At 35.0% G+C, this 16,830-nt stretch overlaps 1 protein-coding gene across 1 annotated transcript; it reads right to left on the minus strand.

The window, feature by feature from the left end:
- Positions 1 to 1,426: 1,426 nt before the first annotated feature.
- LOC145695172 (putative monothiol glutaredoxin ycf64-like) lies at positions 1,427 to 16,792 on the minus strand. The gene is made up of 2 exons (XM_081772132.1): positions 16,455 to 16,792; positions 1,427 to 1,865 (listed from the first exon to the last, which is right to left on the minus strand). Exons 1-2 carry the CDS (start codon positions 16,696 to 16,698, stop codon positions 1,675 to 1,677), a joined length of 435 nt encoding a protein of 144 aa, XP_081628258.1. The 5' UTR covers positions 16,699 to 16,792; the 3' UTR covers positions 1,427 to 1,674.
- Positions 16,793 to 16,830: the final 38 nt, after the last annotated feature.

Consider the following 16,830-nt stretch of genomic DNA (forward strand, 5'->3'; position numbering starts at 1 on the left):
AACTCCACAGCTAAGCAGCTTCGAGTCGAATTAACAGACCGTTCCATGACAAATAAAACGAGGTAACACTTGTTACAATAGCATAAAAGCATATATGAACACTTGGTTTTATGTGAATATTACAGTTGCTTTAAAAGTAATCAAATGAAAAGCTGCAGCCTGCAGAACCTTTTATAAATTTTAACATGGCCAGTCAACAATCAAAGATTGGGCACCTCTGTACAATTCAAATATTTTTGTCACTACTCTTTCTGGCAGATATATATAAAATATCAAATAGAAGATTAAAGTTATACATATTTAATAAGGATTATCACATGATCTTTTTCGTAACTGTGCTGACGGCAAATTTCTAACCATGAATACCCTTCGTCTTATGGAAATTAATCTCATCTTTGAACTATGCAAGTTTGCAAAGAAATAATAATAATAATAATAATAATAATAATAATAATAATAATAATAATAATTTCGCTTCTGCTGAAAATAAGACAGAAATCTTTCACATTTCTGTGATATATATATATATATATATATATATATATATATATATATATATATATATACATACATTAGAAATATTTTCTTTCGAACTTCGCCCAATAATAATAATAATACACGAATTTTCTTCTAATTATTAAATTTTTGTATTGTGTATACTGAGTGCATATTGTACAAGAAAAAAATCATACCTCTCTTGAAAAATGTAGCAAATTGTATTCTCAAACAAGGTAAATGTCAAATTACCAACACAGTAAACAAAAGAAATCCCATAAGGTTGGCATAGCATATTTGTTCTAAAGTCCCAATTAATTTGATTATATAGTCTTCATGAATGTACAGAGAATCCCGGCTTTTCAACGTTAAAGAAAACAACTTAAGAAGATCCATTAATTCCAAGCTATTTTACCAAAATATTCTTAAGCGATTGGAATTTTTGCTAATCCTCTGACCAGTGGCATAACTAAAGGCTTGGAGGTCCCCCACAGACAGCGTGGAGTGGGGCCCCTTCTCCACGTCCCACTTCACGATTTGGAGGCCCCATGATGGCTTGGGGCCCCCCGCAATGCAGGGTCTGCGAGGCCCTTATTTATGACCCTCCCTCTGACATCTATATATAAAAAAAAAGCTGCCCTCTTTTTGCTGGAGGTAATTTTCACGAGATGCTTACTATAATTATAATGCTATTAGGTTGACCGCTGCAGTTTCTCATTCTCAAAGAAAAGTTTGTATATGGCAAATAATGAAGAAACTTTTACTACATAATTCGACAGCTTCAAACGTTTTATATTATTTATTTATTAAGCCTCGCAATTCAGAATCTAATAGAACTTACATTCTACACATAGAATCATTTATTTAAAAAAAAAAAAAAAAAAATCCCTCGCTTGCGTACTGGAATTATTACACCATCAAAAGTCAAACACAACTGGAGAATTTTATTTATTCTGTTGAATCACTGAATTACACAAGTCATTTCAATGAAAAATAAAATACGAAATGGGTTGACAAAGGCACTACGACGAAGTCATTTATTGATCCTCATATACAACGGCCAAAAAGAGCACTTGAAAAAGAAATATGCTGCCATTTTCTACAGAAGACGAAGAAAACAGTTAATAGTCTTCTATTTAACATTAAAAATACAAAACTACATACAATGTTCTTCAAACACTAATTGTATTTACCACCTAATCTTCCATCATCTTTAGGTCCCGCAAGCGCTGATTTTATTCCAACTTTTTCTAATTCTTTAACCAAGTCACCATTCTGGTGTAGTTGCAATATTATATCACAACCGCCAACGAACTGTCCGCCGATGAAAATTTGAGGAATAGTAGGCCAACTTGTGTATTCTTTAATACCTATAAAGAAGAACATAAACCCTTAAAGTTTTAATAATTAAGCACCACTATTTTATTTATTTTTATGCGGCTCCCGAATATCTTTAATGGTACCAACCAACAGTAGGTCTAATATGATATTATTGTTTATGGTTGTTCTAATTAGTTGCATGGAAAATTTATTTTACTGTTCCAACTGCATACGTGTTGAAAATACAGAATAAGAAGTTCTTTCTTATACGTATACCCCATTATAAATCATCATTAATACCCTACTATTATTTGCAGATTCTTAAGTTAGTTAAAAATTAATACGCTCTATGATCTTCTTTCATGACCCCTTTCTTTTGGGAAGTGTGGTTGCTAACGATCTCGCCTTTGGTGCGAGCGGTCTCGAATTCGATTCCCGGTGGAGACACTCCGTCGAAGAGATGTAAAAGTTTTCTCAGTTCAGTCATTCTGAGTGAGATCTTTCTGAGCTTTTCTAATTCACACCAAGCAAATGCTGGGAAGTTACCCAATTATAAAAGTTTCAAGTCGCTTCCTTCCCTCCCCGGACTGTCTGCTCGCCAAGGGACGTCATTCCTCTTAAATGACGGGCTTAAGGCCCTATATGATGGCAATGCCCAGGAATATGTATAAACAGAACAAATAAGCACTTTTTTATGTAATAATTATTGTATATAGCGGAGTTCATCCATTGCACTCTTTTCTTAGTCTTTAGTGTAACATCCCATTGCTCCGATGCTAAGCGATATGGTGATAAGACGGATGATAACGATGGAATGAAGAAGGTGGGAGAAAACGAGAGAACCCCGAGAAAACTTACGCACATGATGTTTGTTCGCAACATAGCCGAACCAGGGATTCTCACGCATCAGAGGAAGCGCCCTACCACTAACCACTGTGCCCCTGTACTCTTTCTACTTTTATTTTGATTACGTCCTTTAAAATCCAATTTCTGAAATAACCCCCTAATCACTTTCTCGTATGTAATATTGGTCTTCTTTCTAATTTATCTCTATTCCCACATATTTTTCTGTTTCGTAGAGTACAACATTCCACAAGAACACTTTTTTTTTTTTTTTTTTTTTATGTATCTCCTAATCCGGATATCTACAAAAATGCTAATTCCTTTCTCTACAAGTTTCTACTCTTATCCTTACTTTAGTTTTTCGTTCATATTTTACATTTCCTCCAATAATATTACTTATTTTATTTTACTTTTATAATTGATACAGACAATTCCGTTCCAACCACCACTGCTTTTGTCTTTCAGCGTTTCATATTCTTCAAAGCTTTATCTCACGAATCCTAACATGTTAACTTTCGGTTCAGACTCCACAACCAGAGGCGTATCATCTGCAAGCCATATACACCATCCCTTTGCCATATTGAATAATACCGGTGAGAGGCAAGACACTATAAACCCTATTAGGGTGGTCCTTAAATAAGTGAAAAAAAAAAAAAAAATTGTTTTCCCAATATTCTTTGGAGCACCCTGCCATTTTGATATATCACATAAAAAAGAGTTAGTTTTTTTATTTTTAAACTAATTTTTAGCGGTCGCTACCACCTTCTGAAGTTTTTATTAAAAAACTAGGAATCAATTAATAATAAAATTTAGTTACAAGAGAAGTTATATTTAATAAACATGCAAAATACATTGCTACTATATATTTTTAATAAAAAAAAAACTGTTAATAAAATACACTGAGTTTTTACTTCATCTTAAGACATCAAAGTTGATTTCATCGAATCCGGATACTTGCTCCTGAATTGCTTAGAGTAAATACTGCTTTTGTTGTTCTTTTGTATGAAGTTTGCTGTACCCTTCCATCAGTGCAACTCCACGTTTAGCTACGTCATTAATAACTTTAAGTGAACTAGCTACTGCCTTGCTTTTCTTGTAGGATTCGTTGTCTTTCCAGGCAGTTACATCTCTTTGCAAAACTTCTGATGGTAGATCCAGGATTTTGATAAACCTCATGGTGTTACTGGATACAAAATCTTCCAAGTTCTTTGTAAGAATGACATCAAAATCAATTTGGACACGTTTCAATGGTTCGTCATTGTCTGAATTTTTTAAAGCATCCAAAATTTTCCTTTTAGTTTCCTGAGGAAGCATCCAAAATTTTCCTTTTGGTTTCCTGAGGAACATCATCATCAATAAAGCAAGCGAAACAAGATCTTCTGATAGGTACCACAAGTGTCGGAGAAACTCTTTCATTACACACTTTGAAATTTCCTCATTGACACCTTCATATTCCTTTAAATTTCTGAAAAGTTGCGAGTCATTTCTGGGGGCAGTATAAGCAGATGGTGCTTGAAACCAACTGTTAACGTAAAGTTTCACAATAAATGAGCAAATGTTAAGAATTTCTGTTTCTTTTTGTTTGGAAAGTTTGAACTGATTTCTAAAGTATATCTTTAGCGAATAAATTGCCTTTGCCATCCATCGTGTTCGATGCACTCACCCTGGAGCTCTAAAACTTCTTTGTAATCTTCTCGTGGTTGAAACTCCTTTTTTTTTTTTTTTTTTAAGCAAACTCAATAATATTTGATGCACTGTTCGTAACATTTTTATGATTGGTCAGATGTGGCGGGTTTGAAATTACTGTGGTCAATCGAGTTCCACAAGCCCTTAAATCGTTTAAACAGCAAGATAGGCCCTGCTGAAGCTCCAATTTACTTACTAACAACTTCTCAAGCATAATTTCGAGGATATGATGTCGGCAAGCTAAATAAAGCATTTCTTTTTTTTCATCTTTTGCTCTAGGACACATGCTCCACTACGTAACCCAACATTTGCTGATGTATCAAAACATACATTTCACTTGGTCTGTAATCTCCAGGATTTCAATGTTTCATTAACAGCACAAACTATTGCTTCCCCTGTTCTTGATTGCAGTTTTGGAACACCTAGTAACTGCTCAATGCCGTTTCCTGAAACAATAATTGCTAATCTATCAACCGTTTCACTACCTGAAAGATCTAAGAATTTTCCGTCCCAGTGAACAGTCAAACGGACACTAGCTGAAAATTTACTCTTTAAGTCTTGAGCTCTCTTTTCTCTGCTTTTGATTCTAAAACGGCGAATAGAAGATCTGTTCACATTGTACTCGGAAGGGTCGCATCCCACACTTTTTAGTGTACTAGTCAAAACAACAGCTACTTTTCTATCACTTAACTTTGCTGCATCAAGGTTTGCAGCTACGTTACTGTCTAAAATATTCATTCTACCTCTTTTCTTTGGAGGTGGACCACAAGATAAAACCACTTCTTCATGTATCGAACTACATTCACTTTCCGTTGAACTGTTTTGTTCACGTGTATCTGGAGGAATTGACGTTCGTTCAAAAAGTAATCTTTTATTTTCTTCTTCACACTCTCATTTTTTTCCAAACGTGCTTTTCTCCCTCTTGAATTTGCTTCTTTCTTTACAAATTTCATATAAATATTTCCCATTTTACCGGGTTGTCCTTTTTGTCTCTGAGCGATCAGAAGATCTTCACATTCTTTTATTTTCATCATATTGAGAGCATTAGCGTGGACAATATCAAAAAGATCGTCCAGAGCCACCTTCCAATCATCTTTCTTCTTCAAACTTCTGAGCGCTTGGCTTTGTTTTCTTTGTTCCTTTTCGGCTTCTGCCACTCCTTGAACAGATTTTCAATTTTATCAACCACGTTTATTATTATTATTATTATTATTATTATCTTGTAGGAATATTAGCCTTTTCCAAAATCTAAATCATATCACTAGCAGCACAGTGAGCTGAGCCCCTTATATTTAAATTTAGTTCTAAGAACTTATTTTTTAAATGGTAACTTTGTATCATTCAGTGATGTGGAAATTTGACCAACAAGCGAAATATTTGTAGATATTCTCGTTGCAATGGTCTTTTTACTACTACTTGCCATTCTTAAATATCTCAAAGTCCAAACACCAAACAGCATGAAATAATTCTAAACTCACTTACTTAACAAAATAGTCAATGCACTTTTGTCCTAAAGCATACAACTCTCTTGGGCTGATAACTTATCTTTTGATAAACTTTAGTATACTAAACTAGGCTAAAGTAATGAGATAAAGTAGACTTTAACAAATTACTGTACACTGGAATAATATGTTTTTGCAAACAATTTAATAAATTGTCTGTAGGAATAATGTAGAAGAGAACATTTTTCTTAAAACACACACACACACAACTACATACTCTTCAAAGTACAGTAGCTAACGGAACTGAACTCTCACGTCGGGCCGGTATACCAATACAAAGCGGAGTAATTCTGAACATGAAACACTTCTGTTTCAACATGAACGCTGGTGTGACCATCCAATCATTCCCGACGTTAATAATTACTTCCTTATAGGGCGGTGTATTTATTGTTATTAACCTTTGTTGACAATATTGAAAATTTGCCATTGTTTAAAACAAGAATGCCAACGTTCAACTTTTGAAAGAAAATTTTCCCTGTGTCGCAAGGAGCACAATACTGAGCATACATCTTCATTGGTCTATGCCTCACTATTCTTGTACGGCTTTAATTTAAACAGAATTACAGAGTAAAATATACTGAAACACAGAATTAAAGGTTATGTTCGAATTATTGCAGGCTGTAAAGTATTACGAAATTGAACAGGCCAACCTGTATTTTGCATGCGTGCGTACTTATGTTTTTGCGCCCGGGACTTATTTAAATAACAAAATATTCGTTAATAGGTGCTATTTTGATGTTTACGCCATTCCTTTGTACTCCACCTCCGTAGGCATGCGACCTGTGCGTTTCATGGGTGGGTGATGATTGGTTGAGATGAAAGTAGAGGGTAATGTACTGTCCCATTTTAGTAACTTCATTGATAATCAATGTCATTTTCGTGTTTACCAGTGTGATTAATTTTAATAGAAATTTCATTTAAAAAAAAAAAAAAAACTCGATTATGTTTTGAAATTTCAAAACATGGTAGCGACCCCTAAAACATTTTCTTAAAAATCTGAAAATTTTAAGGAAATCTTTTTCTAAATAGTAGATCAAAATAAGAGGGTAAAATTTAAAAGTTAGCTTTTAAGGACCACCCAAATATATATATTTTCAAATTCAACTCTTACTTGTTGAGTCCATGTACCGTAAAACTTATTAACTTACTTCATGGAATTTGCATTTTCGCAATGCATATATTACACTGTAAGTTAGCCAAGTGGTTATCTTGAACCTGATAGCATTAAAACGAATTTACTTCGTCGCTACTACTTACGTTAAATTCACTTCTATAAGTTGATAAGTTAAACAGCACATGCGACTGTGTATGTGATATTTTAAGTTTCTTACAAACTCTTCTACAATATTCATTACTGCTTTATATTTTCAGGTCAAGAAAGAGAAAGAAACGTACACATTGTAAATGATTTGTCCAGATTTGCAAAGTGTAAAGAGTACTTATTGCTTTTTCCTCTCAAGTGTATGAGCAGTTTGGTACATATTCTCAACAGAGCTTTATCATTCATTTTTATATTCCACACGACCACATTACCAACTGGTAGCCTATCCTGGACGGACGACGGATGGATTGACTTATAAATACTGATATTCTTTTGGTTTCCTCATGTATTCAAAACACATTCCTTCTGATAATAAATGATTATGAAAGAATTCGTAGAATAAGAAACTGGAAGGAAACAGAACCATGAGAAAAACTGACATGGTGTTGTTCACAAGCTCATAGCCCAGGGAGCCCTCGCACCAGGGGTAAGCGATCGGACACTACGCTAATGTGCTCTCACAAGCAGATTCATGTTGAAAAATGTATGCTTATTTCTATCGTCATAGATATAAATCAAAACATAATGTATTGTTGTGATTTGTAGGTAATTATAACACGTTTAATTCAGAAAATTACAACGATACTTGGAGTATGTTTTAAGCTGCGGAATAGTTTTAATAACATATATAACAAAGGAATATCACAGTGGCGTAACGTCAAGTTTCATAATATGATAACACTACCAGTCTTCTTCTCACCTCTAATAAATCTAAATCTCTTAAAGAATTTTACAGGGTGTTTCAAAACAACACCGACAACGTTTAGGAGGTGATTCCTGAAACCAAGATAAGAGAAAAGTATAGATCAATCTAGGTGCACAATTGCTTCCTCTTGGAGTTACAGGCTTCCGAAAACATGAAAAAATGAACTTAAAAGGTATCTAGCTCCAGAACTATGGAACCTACCGTAATCGGGCCAAGACTTTAATAGGAACTAGTGAACTATTGAAAAACACATGTTCCAGAATTCTGTAGTATTCACGCAACAATTTGCATAGAGGAAGTCAGGCTATGGGCACATACTTTGAAGTACTCACCAACTACTACTATAAAAATTGTTGCGGATTCTGAAACTTGGATAGGGTACATATTCGTTTCTAAGTGAAGTCTTAACTCGACATCGATAGGTCCCATAGTTTTGGAGCTATGGGTCTTTAAAGTTCACTTTTCCGTGTTTTCGGCAGCCTTTAACTCCGTAAGGAAATATTTGTGCACCCAGGTTGGTCTATACTTTTAGTCTTATCTTGGCGTCAGGAATCACCTCCCAAACGTTGTCGGTCTTGTTTTGAAACACCTCGTATGTAATCATTATCATAAATAACGTATTCTATCATTACTGGCAGGTCACCTGCCAGAAACTGAGAAAACTACCGTGCGTCACGGTTTTCGGCTAACAGTAGCAGTTTTCTGTTTTAACATTGTAGGTCAATTGCAGACTCTCTCACTATTTCCTCTTTTATCACGATATTGATCGAATGACATGAGATAATCTATAAACCTTGAAACCTAACCATTAACCCTTTTAAGTTTTTTCGGTTAAGAATGCTATTTAGTTCCGTTTTTTTTTAATTTTCCAAGACAGGAGGCATTCAAGAAAGCCTTGGAAGGGTCTATACGCTCCCGAGCGTCAGAACATAGGGGGGTATGACGTCATCAACTAAAGAAGGGGGGTTCAGAGGGACAAAAGGGTAAAAAAGGGATTTTTTTGACCAAAAATCCCACTTTCGCGATTCTTGCTCCGCTCGGCTACATGATAGGGACATTTGAGTGGTACTTTCTGAAAACCTACTCGATTCTGAAGAGAACGACGTATGAATCATCATCCTACGATAATTAGGGACGTGTCAGGAAATTTTTGAAGTTCTTGGGAAATTTCGGAAATATTCGCAGAAAAGGAAAATACTTTTCCCGCCCTTAGTATTGAAGATAGAAGATTGGTATTTGGCACAAGTAATTAGTACCATAAGTAATATTTTTTAAAGTGACTTCCAGATCTCTACGTTAACCCAGGGCCGCGCCAGAGGGCCCCAAAACGGGGAAAAGGGATTTTTTCTGCAAAAATCCCTATTTTCTCACTTGTAACCTCCTTAGGAACGTCCTAGGGACATGCGGGTGATACCCTCTAAACCCCTACTCTATTCCAAAGGGAACGACGTATGTATCACCATCCTACGATAATTAGGGACGTGTCAGGAAATTTTTGAAGTTTGTATAGTATCCTTGGGAAATTTCGGAAATATTCGCAGAAGAGGAAAATATTTCTCCCGCCCTTAGTATTGAAGATAGGAGATTGGTATTTGGCACAATCAATTAGTACACCACGTAGTATTTTTGAAACTGATTTCTGGATCTCTATGTTTACCCAGGGCCGTGCCAGAGGGCTCCAAACCGGAAAAAAAGTGATTTTTCAGCAAAAATCCCTATTTTCCTCAATTTTTCCCTTCTTAGGGATGTCCGAGGGACATGCGGGTGATACCATCTAAAAAGCTACTCCATTCTGAACAAAACGACGTATGAATCATAATTCTACGGTCATTAGGGACGTGTCAGAATTTTTTTTAAATTTGTAAGGTGCATTTTAGGGAATTTTTGAGCGTTTTTTGATGCTCTCTCAACATGGGTAAAAAATTGTTTCGCCCTTACTATTCAAGACAGGAAATTCGAATTTGTCACAAGTAATTAGTACACTGCGTAGTATTTTTCCAAATTTTTGGAGGTTTGTGCGCAGACCCGGTAGAGCCTCAGGGGTCGCAAACTAAAGTTTTTTTTTTTTGGCAAAAAAATCCCGATTTTCGCTCAAATAATTCCCTTCTGGTACATCACAGGGACATGTAAGTAATACCGTCGTTCCATTCTGAGAAAAACGAGGTATGAAGTATGATCCTAGGGTAAATAGGGATGACACTGTCGCTGCTTATTTGAGACTCAAGAAAAACGCTGAAAAAGGCAAGAATTTAAAAGGGTTAATACTATTATCTGGTGGGGAATATCGACAATATTATTGAAGTAAGTGGGAAAGATCTAGCAAGCAGGTCCCCCATATACGTTAGTAGCCAGGTTGGTACCTTTCTGTATCAAAGCTTAGAACTTAATTTACACAGTATTGCCGAGCGAGCGATAGCAAGTGAAGGCGGGTTAGAAGTCCCACAGGGCACGTTGTTTTCTATCTTTATTACAACTCAACGCAGAAGGGGACCAGTGTTCTAGAACCAGGGTTGGCAAAAACCATGTTTTTCTTATTTTCGAAAAGAACCAAACATCTTTTTTTCTTTTTTGTTTAAATAATTTATCCTATGTATTTATATTACATAATGCAACAACGGGGTTACTGGAAGGAGTCACATAGCTTAAAGCGGAATCCAAATCGCTTTTCAGCTTACATCCGAGAGAAACTGTTCTTCATTTGGACTCGACACCGGCACTAATTGGCCACAAATACGATGAGTCTGCCAACTCACCCACGACGCATTCTTGATAAAAATACGTTCTACTAATCTTCACATACTTGTAATATAATCGTCAAGAGTCTTTTCAGGACAAAAAGATAAACACTTGCACAAGTGAAACCATTATATATATATACATCGCGAAACTCCCGCCTTAGCCATTGAGAAAATCCCATTATTGCTTGGTATGTAGATATCCTTTAATAAAATCAAAACTAATGTTGGAAGTTACGTAGACAGCCGATAAATTTTGCCAATTTCCATCAATATTTGAGCAACCTTCGTTTCTTTATGAAACAGACATTCAGCCAAGCAGAAATATACAATTTGGTGTCGTTTCGTATGTTTAGGCTTAACATCTTTATGTAATACTGAGGTTAAGGAGAAGACTTTCGCTTAAAGTGACATCCGAATCGCTACTTGGTTTACACTTAAAAGAATGGTTGTGGTTCGACCGAGAGTTGAACATGGGACACCTTGATTAAAAGGTGAAAAGTAGATGAAACTAATGCAGATTGTTTGATATGTGGACACGTCACGATGAAGTTCACACAATTTAAAGTATTTTTCGTTCTTTTTTTGGGGGGGGAGGGGGGTTAAAACATTTTTTTTAAGCTGCTTCAAAAATACCTTGGTTTAAACCAGCCAACCCTGTCGAAGTAAGTATAAGTGCGTGGATATTACTGCCAATACCACTGGAAAGTGATGGTATTTCATTTCAGTTGTTTGTTTTTTAGATTACGGACATGTCTGGTACCAGTGAAGATGTTTTTAGTGCGGAAGGTGGTGAAATTAACAATGATTGCGATGGAAAGAAAAAGTTAATGTGGTTTGTAGAGCCGTATGAAAACCTACCAAAACCAGTATGCGAACTGAACATTTTTCCCATGGAGATGAATTTCACTTATATACAGACCCAGCCATCTCTCTCTCTCGATATATATATAGCCGCGGATCCAGGATATGGTCACGGGAGGGACTAAACCATAGTTTGCCGCTTTATCTAGCGTAAAGAAAGTAGGATTCAAGACCATTTTACCCAGTGCATACCTGAGCGTCAAGGGGGGAGGGGGGTTATATAGCCCTCCGCTTAGATCCGCGCCTGTATATATACAGAGTGGCCCAAAAGTAAGTATACAGACCAGCATTGATCAAGTATGACATTTTAATTTATTAAGATAATAAATTTACTTGCTTTGCTTTGCTCCGAGCTTAAGGTATAAGTGAAAATAAATTAAGAATATATAAGTCAACACCTGTATGGATAACAATGAGTAAAATATAAAATATCATGACCGATCAGTACGGTATATTATATATATATATATATATATATATATATATATATATATATATATATATATATATATATATATATATATATATATATATATATATATATATATGCGTGTGTTCTAATGTCAAGTATTTTTGTACGTATTATTGTTATATTCTTCGTATTACAAATATATAAATGTTTCATGCTTCTAGGTGAAACTAATTCACTCGTTTGATTGAATGTAACACTGACGTGGCATCCAAGAATGACTCTCCGGATCCAAACATTTTGTGACCTTGCCATCCCCATTCGAGTCTCTTTAGCTTATTCTTTAAAAAACTTCCGTTTGAATAGCTAAATATTCCAAGAATCAAAACCGTGCAATTTTAACAACTACAGGAAAGGTTGAGAAGCGAGATGTTTCATAAACCGTTTTAACTGAAATAAAAATTGATTTTTTTAGTTTTCTACACAAAATAACTGTTTCCCTGTTCCTATGTCTTTAACTATTCGAAACAATTCTGGAGGAGGGAGACAAGCTATCCTGCCAGGGATGAAAATCATCTCCAAGGGAAAATACTTGACATCCCCTGTCAATTCGTACATTAGCTATAGCTGTGGGACTACCTATACACACTGACACCAATTAAATTGTTATCTGGTCAGTTTTTATTTATTTACTTTGCTTGAGGGAACCATAATTTTCATTATAGTTCGTTGCTGTATTTTTACGTATTTTATGGTACTACTACTAATAATAATTTAAAAAAATAGTTATCAATAATTTTGATCTATTTTGGTACTGAGGACTGTTTGTATTGGAGAGAGAATATTATGGATACCGTAGGGTCAATGCCAGAAAAGTAACCAGCAGTATTCGATTGTCAATAATACTGAGACAATAATATTGAAAGTGTAATGTCTTCTTATGATCCTTCTTTCAATCTTTGAGACCTCAAGGAAAGTGATTAGTAACGAGTGTAGGACAAAATCCAAGCTAAATTCTGGTAAGACGGACAAAATCCAAGTAACAGTATCATATGCGTAGCTGTGGTATGTGCCTGTGAACACCCTAATTAAATTGTATGTTTGTTTCTTTCTTCAATTGTCATGCATTCTAAAGTTTTATCTGTAATTCTTCAATTTATTGAAATAACATTTCATTTACTTTTGAAGAACTGAAAATCCAATAAAATATGTAAGATTGACACAGCAAGAGTGCAGATGCAGATTATTCATAAAATATTCTGGCTACTGCTAGGACATGCCCAGGTGGATCCAATTTAGGGTGATCAGAAATATTTTGACTGAAAAGAGTATATTCACATAAATAACCAGAAAATAAAAGCACTGACTTGCTAAATCAGAGATAACAAATAACAGCAAAGCAGCCCAGTCTTAAAAAGAGTATACTTACGTAATTCTATTCTATTCATTGAGAATTAAAGTAGAAATAAAATTAAAAAGATATAATTTAGATACCAAAAAAAAAAAAAAAAAAAAAAAAAAAAAAAACTTCTCTACCCTCAAAGTATTTACATCAGTTACACTTTTGAAAATAACCAATAATATATACATTTTCATTTAGTTGGTCTAGACAAATTTTCACATTTCGATTTCCTAGATAACACTTTTACATTATTTAATTCACGCATATTATTACATTATTAAAAATATACACTTCAATAGCATTCAAATATAATAAATGGTGGATGGCAACGAGTAAAAAAAATACTCAGCATTCTACCATTACCATATTCACATTTTGATCTTGATAGATACATCTATATTTCACTTATTTAGAATATATAGGCGAAACACGAGAATACAAAAAGAAAAACTCAGCATTCTACAACTACCGTACATATTTCACATATTGATCATTTCTGACGAAAATTTGATCAGTGTATCAAAATTATTTGTTTCAAAACACTGTGTATAATACTTTTACATACTTTCATATGGATGTGATAAGTAATTAAAGCTCATCTGCACTCTTACTGTGACAATCTTACATGTTCTATTGGATTTTCAGTTCTTTAAAAAGTAAATGAGATGTTATTTCAATAAATTGAAGAATTACAGATAAAACTTTAGAATGCATGACAATTGAAGAAAGAAACAAATGTACAATTTAATTAGGGTGTTCACAGGCACATACCACAGCTACGCACATTATACTGTTCCTTGGATTTTGTCCGCCTTGCCAGAATTTAGCTTGGATTTTGTCCGCGCCCCTCAGTAACACATATGTAGGCAATACTAGGAATGATAATCTCACATCCAAATTCTGGAATTTACATAGATTAAAACCATTTGGGTAGCTTTTAGTTTATCCCCCAATCTTGCACATATAAGATCGCCAGTGTTACTTCACTAAATATAGCTGAGCGAGCGACACCAAGCGAAGGGGGTTAGAAGCCCTGCAGGGCTTGTTGTTTTCTGCCTTTATCACAAGTTAGACAAAAACAAGGTACTCGAAGCCATGGAACAAGTTGGGGGAGATTCTAAATGCCATCTTAGCATTTTAATATCTTTCTTTTTCTGGAGGATGAAAGAATACGTCCTTGCTCCACCACAAAGTTCAATTTGCGCGGACTGGGACTGAACCAGGAATATCACGCACCAGAGGAGTGCTCTGTCATTGAGCAACCAGAACCTCTGTTAATCAGATTCTTCAAAAGCGTAATGGAACTATTAAATTTTTTATCGACCTTTTAAGTTTTTCTTTTCCTCCAATTTCTTTCGCACCAAATATTTATACTGTCCTTTTCACTTAATCTAAACAAGCGAAGCTCTTAGACACAGGGAGCATACAGAAATACTAGATTAGATTAAGTATGAATACTAATCTTTACTATCTAAATAATAATATCCGTAAAACTTATTTAAATTAGTATTTAAAAAGAAATGAAATAAAAAGTGCACCCTACCGAACTAAACTTTCTCGCTTACATTTATTAAATTATATCAAATCATAATGCAGTTTACTAGAACATTTATTCGTACAGGTTTAATTTTCGCGCATCACTCAAAATAATTGTTGAAAAATTGTAATTCTTTCACTAATTTCCTTCTTATTGCTTCCTAAATGATTTACGCTGGACGACATGAAAATATCTTACAGTGCACAGATAAAATTCAAGAAGGCTATCATAACCAGTTTAAAAATTATAATTCTTTTAAGATCTGCGTATTAATACGGTGTCCGGATGTATGCATAAAAATTAAAGTGCAACAAAACACAAACAAAAAAGCGTGTGGTTTGTCGTGATTAACACATGATTGAGCGGGGTACGAATATAGGACCTGAAAATCGGGTCGTACCCGCTAAAATCGGGTAATAAGACAACCCTTATCTTACGTTCGATTAGGTGTAGAGTGTCACTATACGGATCCACAATATAAGTAGTAGTAATAGAAACGGGTAGTCTCGTAGGGGATCATTAGGTTCGGTTCTCCACAAGAAATGGACAAATTAAAGACGCCCAAATTTTTCTGTACATTTTACGAGTTAAGTTCCAAAGTTGGTCGTCCGTTTCTAACAAAATTTTGAAAATTTACCGGGAAGAAATGAATAATTTGCTAGTTTGTGTGCTTGATAATGTATAAGGAGAGCGACAGTTGTTTATTTTCTTATATAAACGGTTCTAAACATGGAACTACTTGGAGCAAGGTTACTTGATGGTAGGATTATGGGAATTTAATGAGCATTTGTTTTGTAAACATGGCTGGTGATAATCAGGAAAGTCTATTAAAACTAAGTAAAAGTCATGGCTTAATAAATCTAAATTGTAGAAAATGCGGTACGCAAATAAGTGTAAACAAACGTGGAGAAAGTTATACTTTTCAATGTAACGGTAACATAACCAAGAGGGCTGCAAGGTTCTAAAACACAGGTCCCATTCCCCATTTAGCTTTAATAAACAGAAAACAATGTGCCCTGCGGGGTTCTAACTCTCCGGCAATACTATCTGAATTAAATATTAAACTTTGGTACAAAAAGGAACCAATTATTACGTTTTTAGCCAAAAACTGGCCGGACGACCAACTTCGGAATAAATGCCCATTTTACAATCTATTTCGACACGGCCTTTCGTAGTCTATCCGCCTCCACATGCAGTGGCGCTTACATCAAAAACAGCCAACAAATACAACCACTTTCTTAACTTTTACTATTCCCCTCACTCATTCTTTCTCACAAACTTAAATAAATTCTCCAATTGACCGAATAAATTTCCTACAATTGGTCCGCCGATACAGCAGTTAACCCATTATTCACGTGGAGCGGTATTGGACGCGAGCAGTCAGAATTGTTTGAGTTAAAATTTCTTTCTTGGTATATTTTCTGTATTTTTTTGTCACTTCAGGTAACGTTAGGTTAACTTTGTATTGGCCCCCACGTTCCAAAACAATCTCTAAAATTTTCAGTAACTTGTGTCCCCCTAGCATATATATGCCCTTCACCAAAATTCTGTAGTTGCTTGCGGGCCTTTCCGTAATAGAACATGGAATCATGATCATTAACGTCTTTTGATTTTGCTATTTCCGTATAACTAACCTTGCCTCAAAGTATCGTCCTTCAAAACATCATGTGCATCATACTCAACTCCATGCATTCTCAGTACTTGGACTACAGCATTGCTAAATCCACACCTGGGCTCCTCCGGTACACCTTTCATAAATACTACGACTTTTTTGTTTTTGACCAACTTATCAAAATCTATCTTTTTGAACTCGGAACACCATCTGATATTGGGAGAATTTACATGCCGAAAAAGAAATATTGACCGAAGCAGAGACATTAGGTAATGATTTCCTTAACTATTTATCAATGAACAAATACAATCATGACAGCAGTAATCATGAAAAGTAACAAAATTCTTCTGCTAACTCAGTGCTGCCAACTCAGACGAAGAAATAAAGTCCATGTTATG

Source organism: Thermobia domestica, chromosome 9, assembly GCF_964235325.1.
Source record: "Thermobia domestica chromosome 9, izTheDome1.hap1.1, whole genome shotgun sequence".
In the NCBI taxonomy this organism is placed as follows: domain Eukaryota; kingdom Metazoa; phylum Arthropoda; class Insecta; order Zygentoma; family Lepismatidae; genus Thermobia; species Thermobia domestica.

Excerpts from the sequence above, each read along its gene's own strand:
- LOC145695172 (XM_081772132.1), bottom strand. The coding sequence starts at position 16,698 with ATGTCTCTGCTTCGGTCAATATTTCTTTTTCGGCATGTAAATTCTCCC. Across the intron at positions 1,866-16,454 it reads GGACGATACTTTGAGGCAAG|GTATTAAAGAATACACAAGT; the intron begins GTTAGTTATACG and ends TCTTCTTTATAG.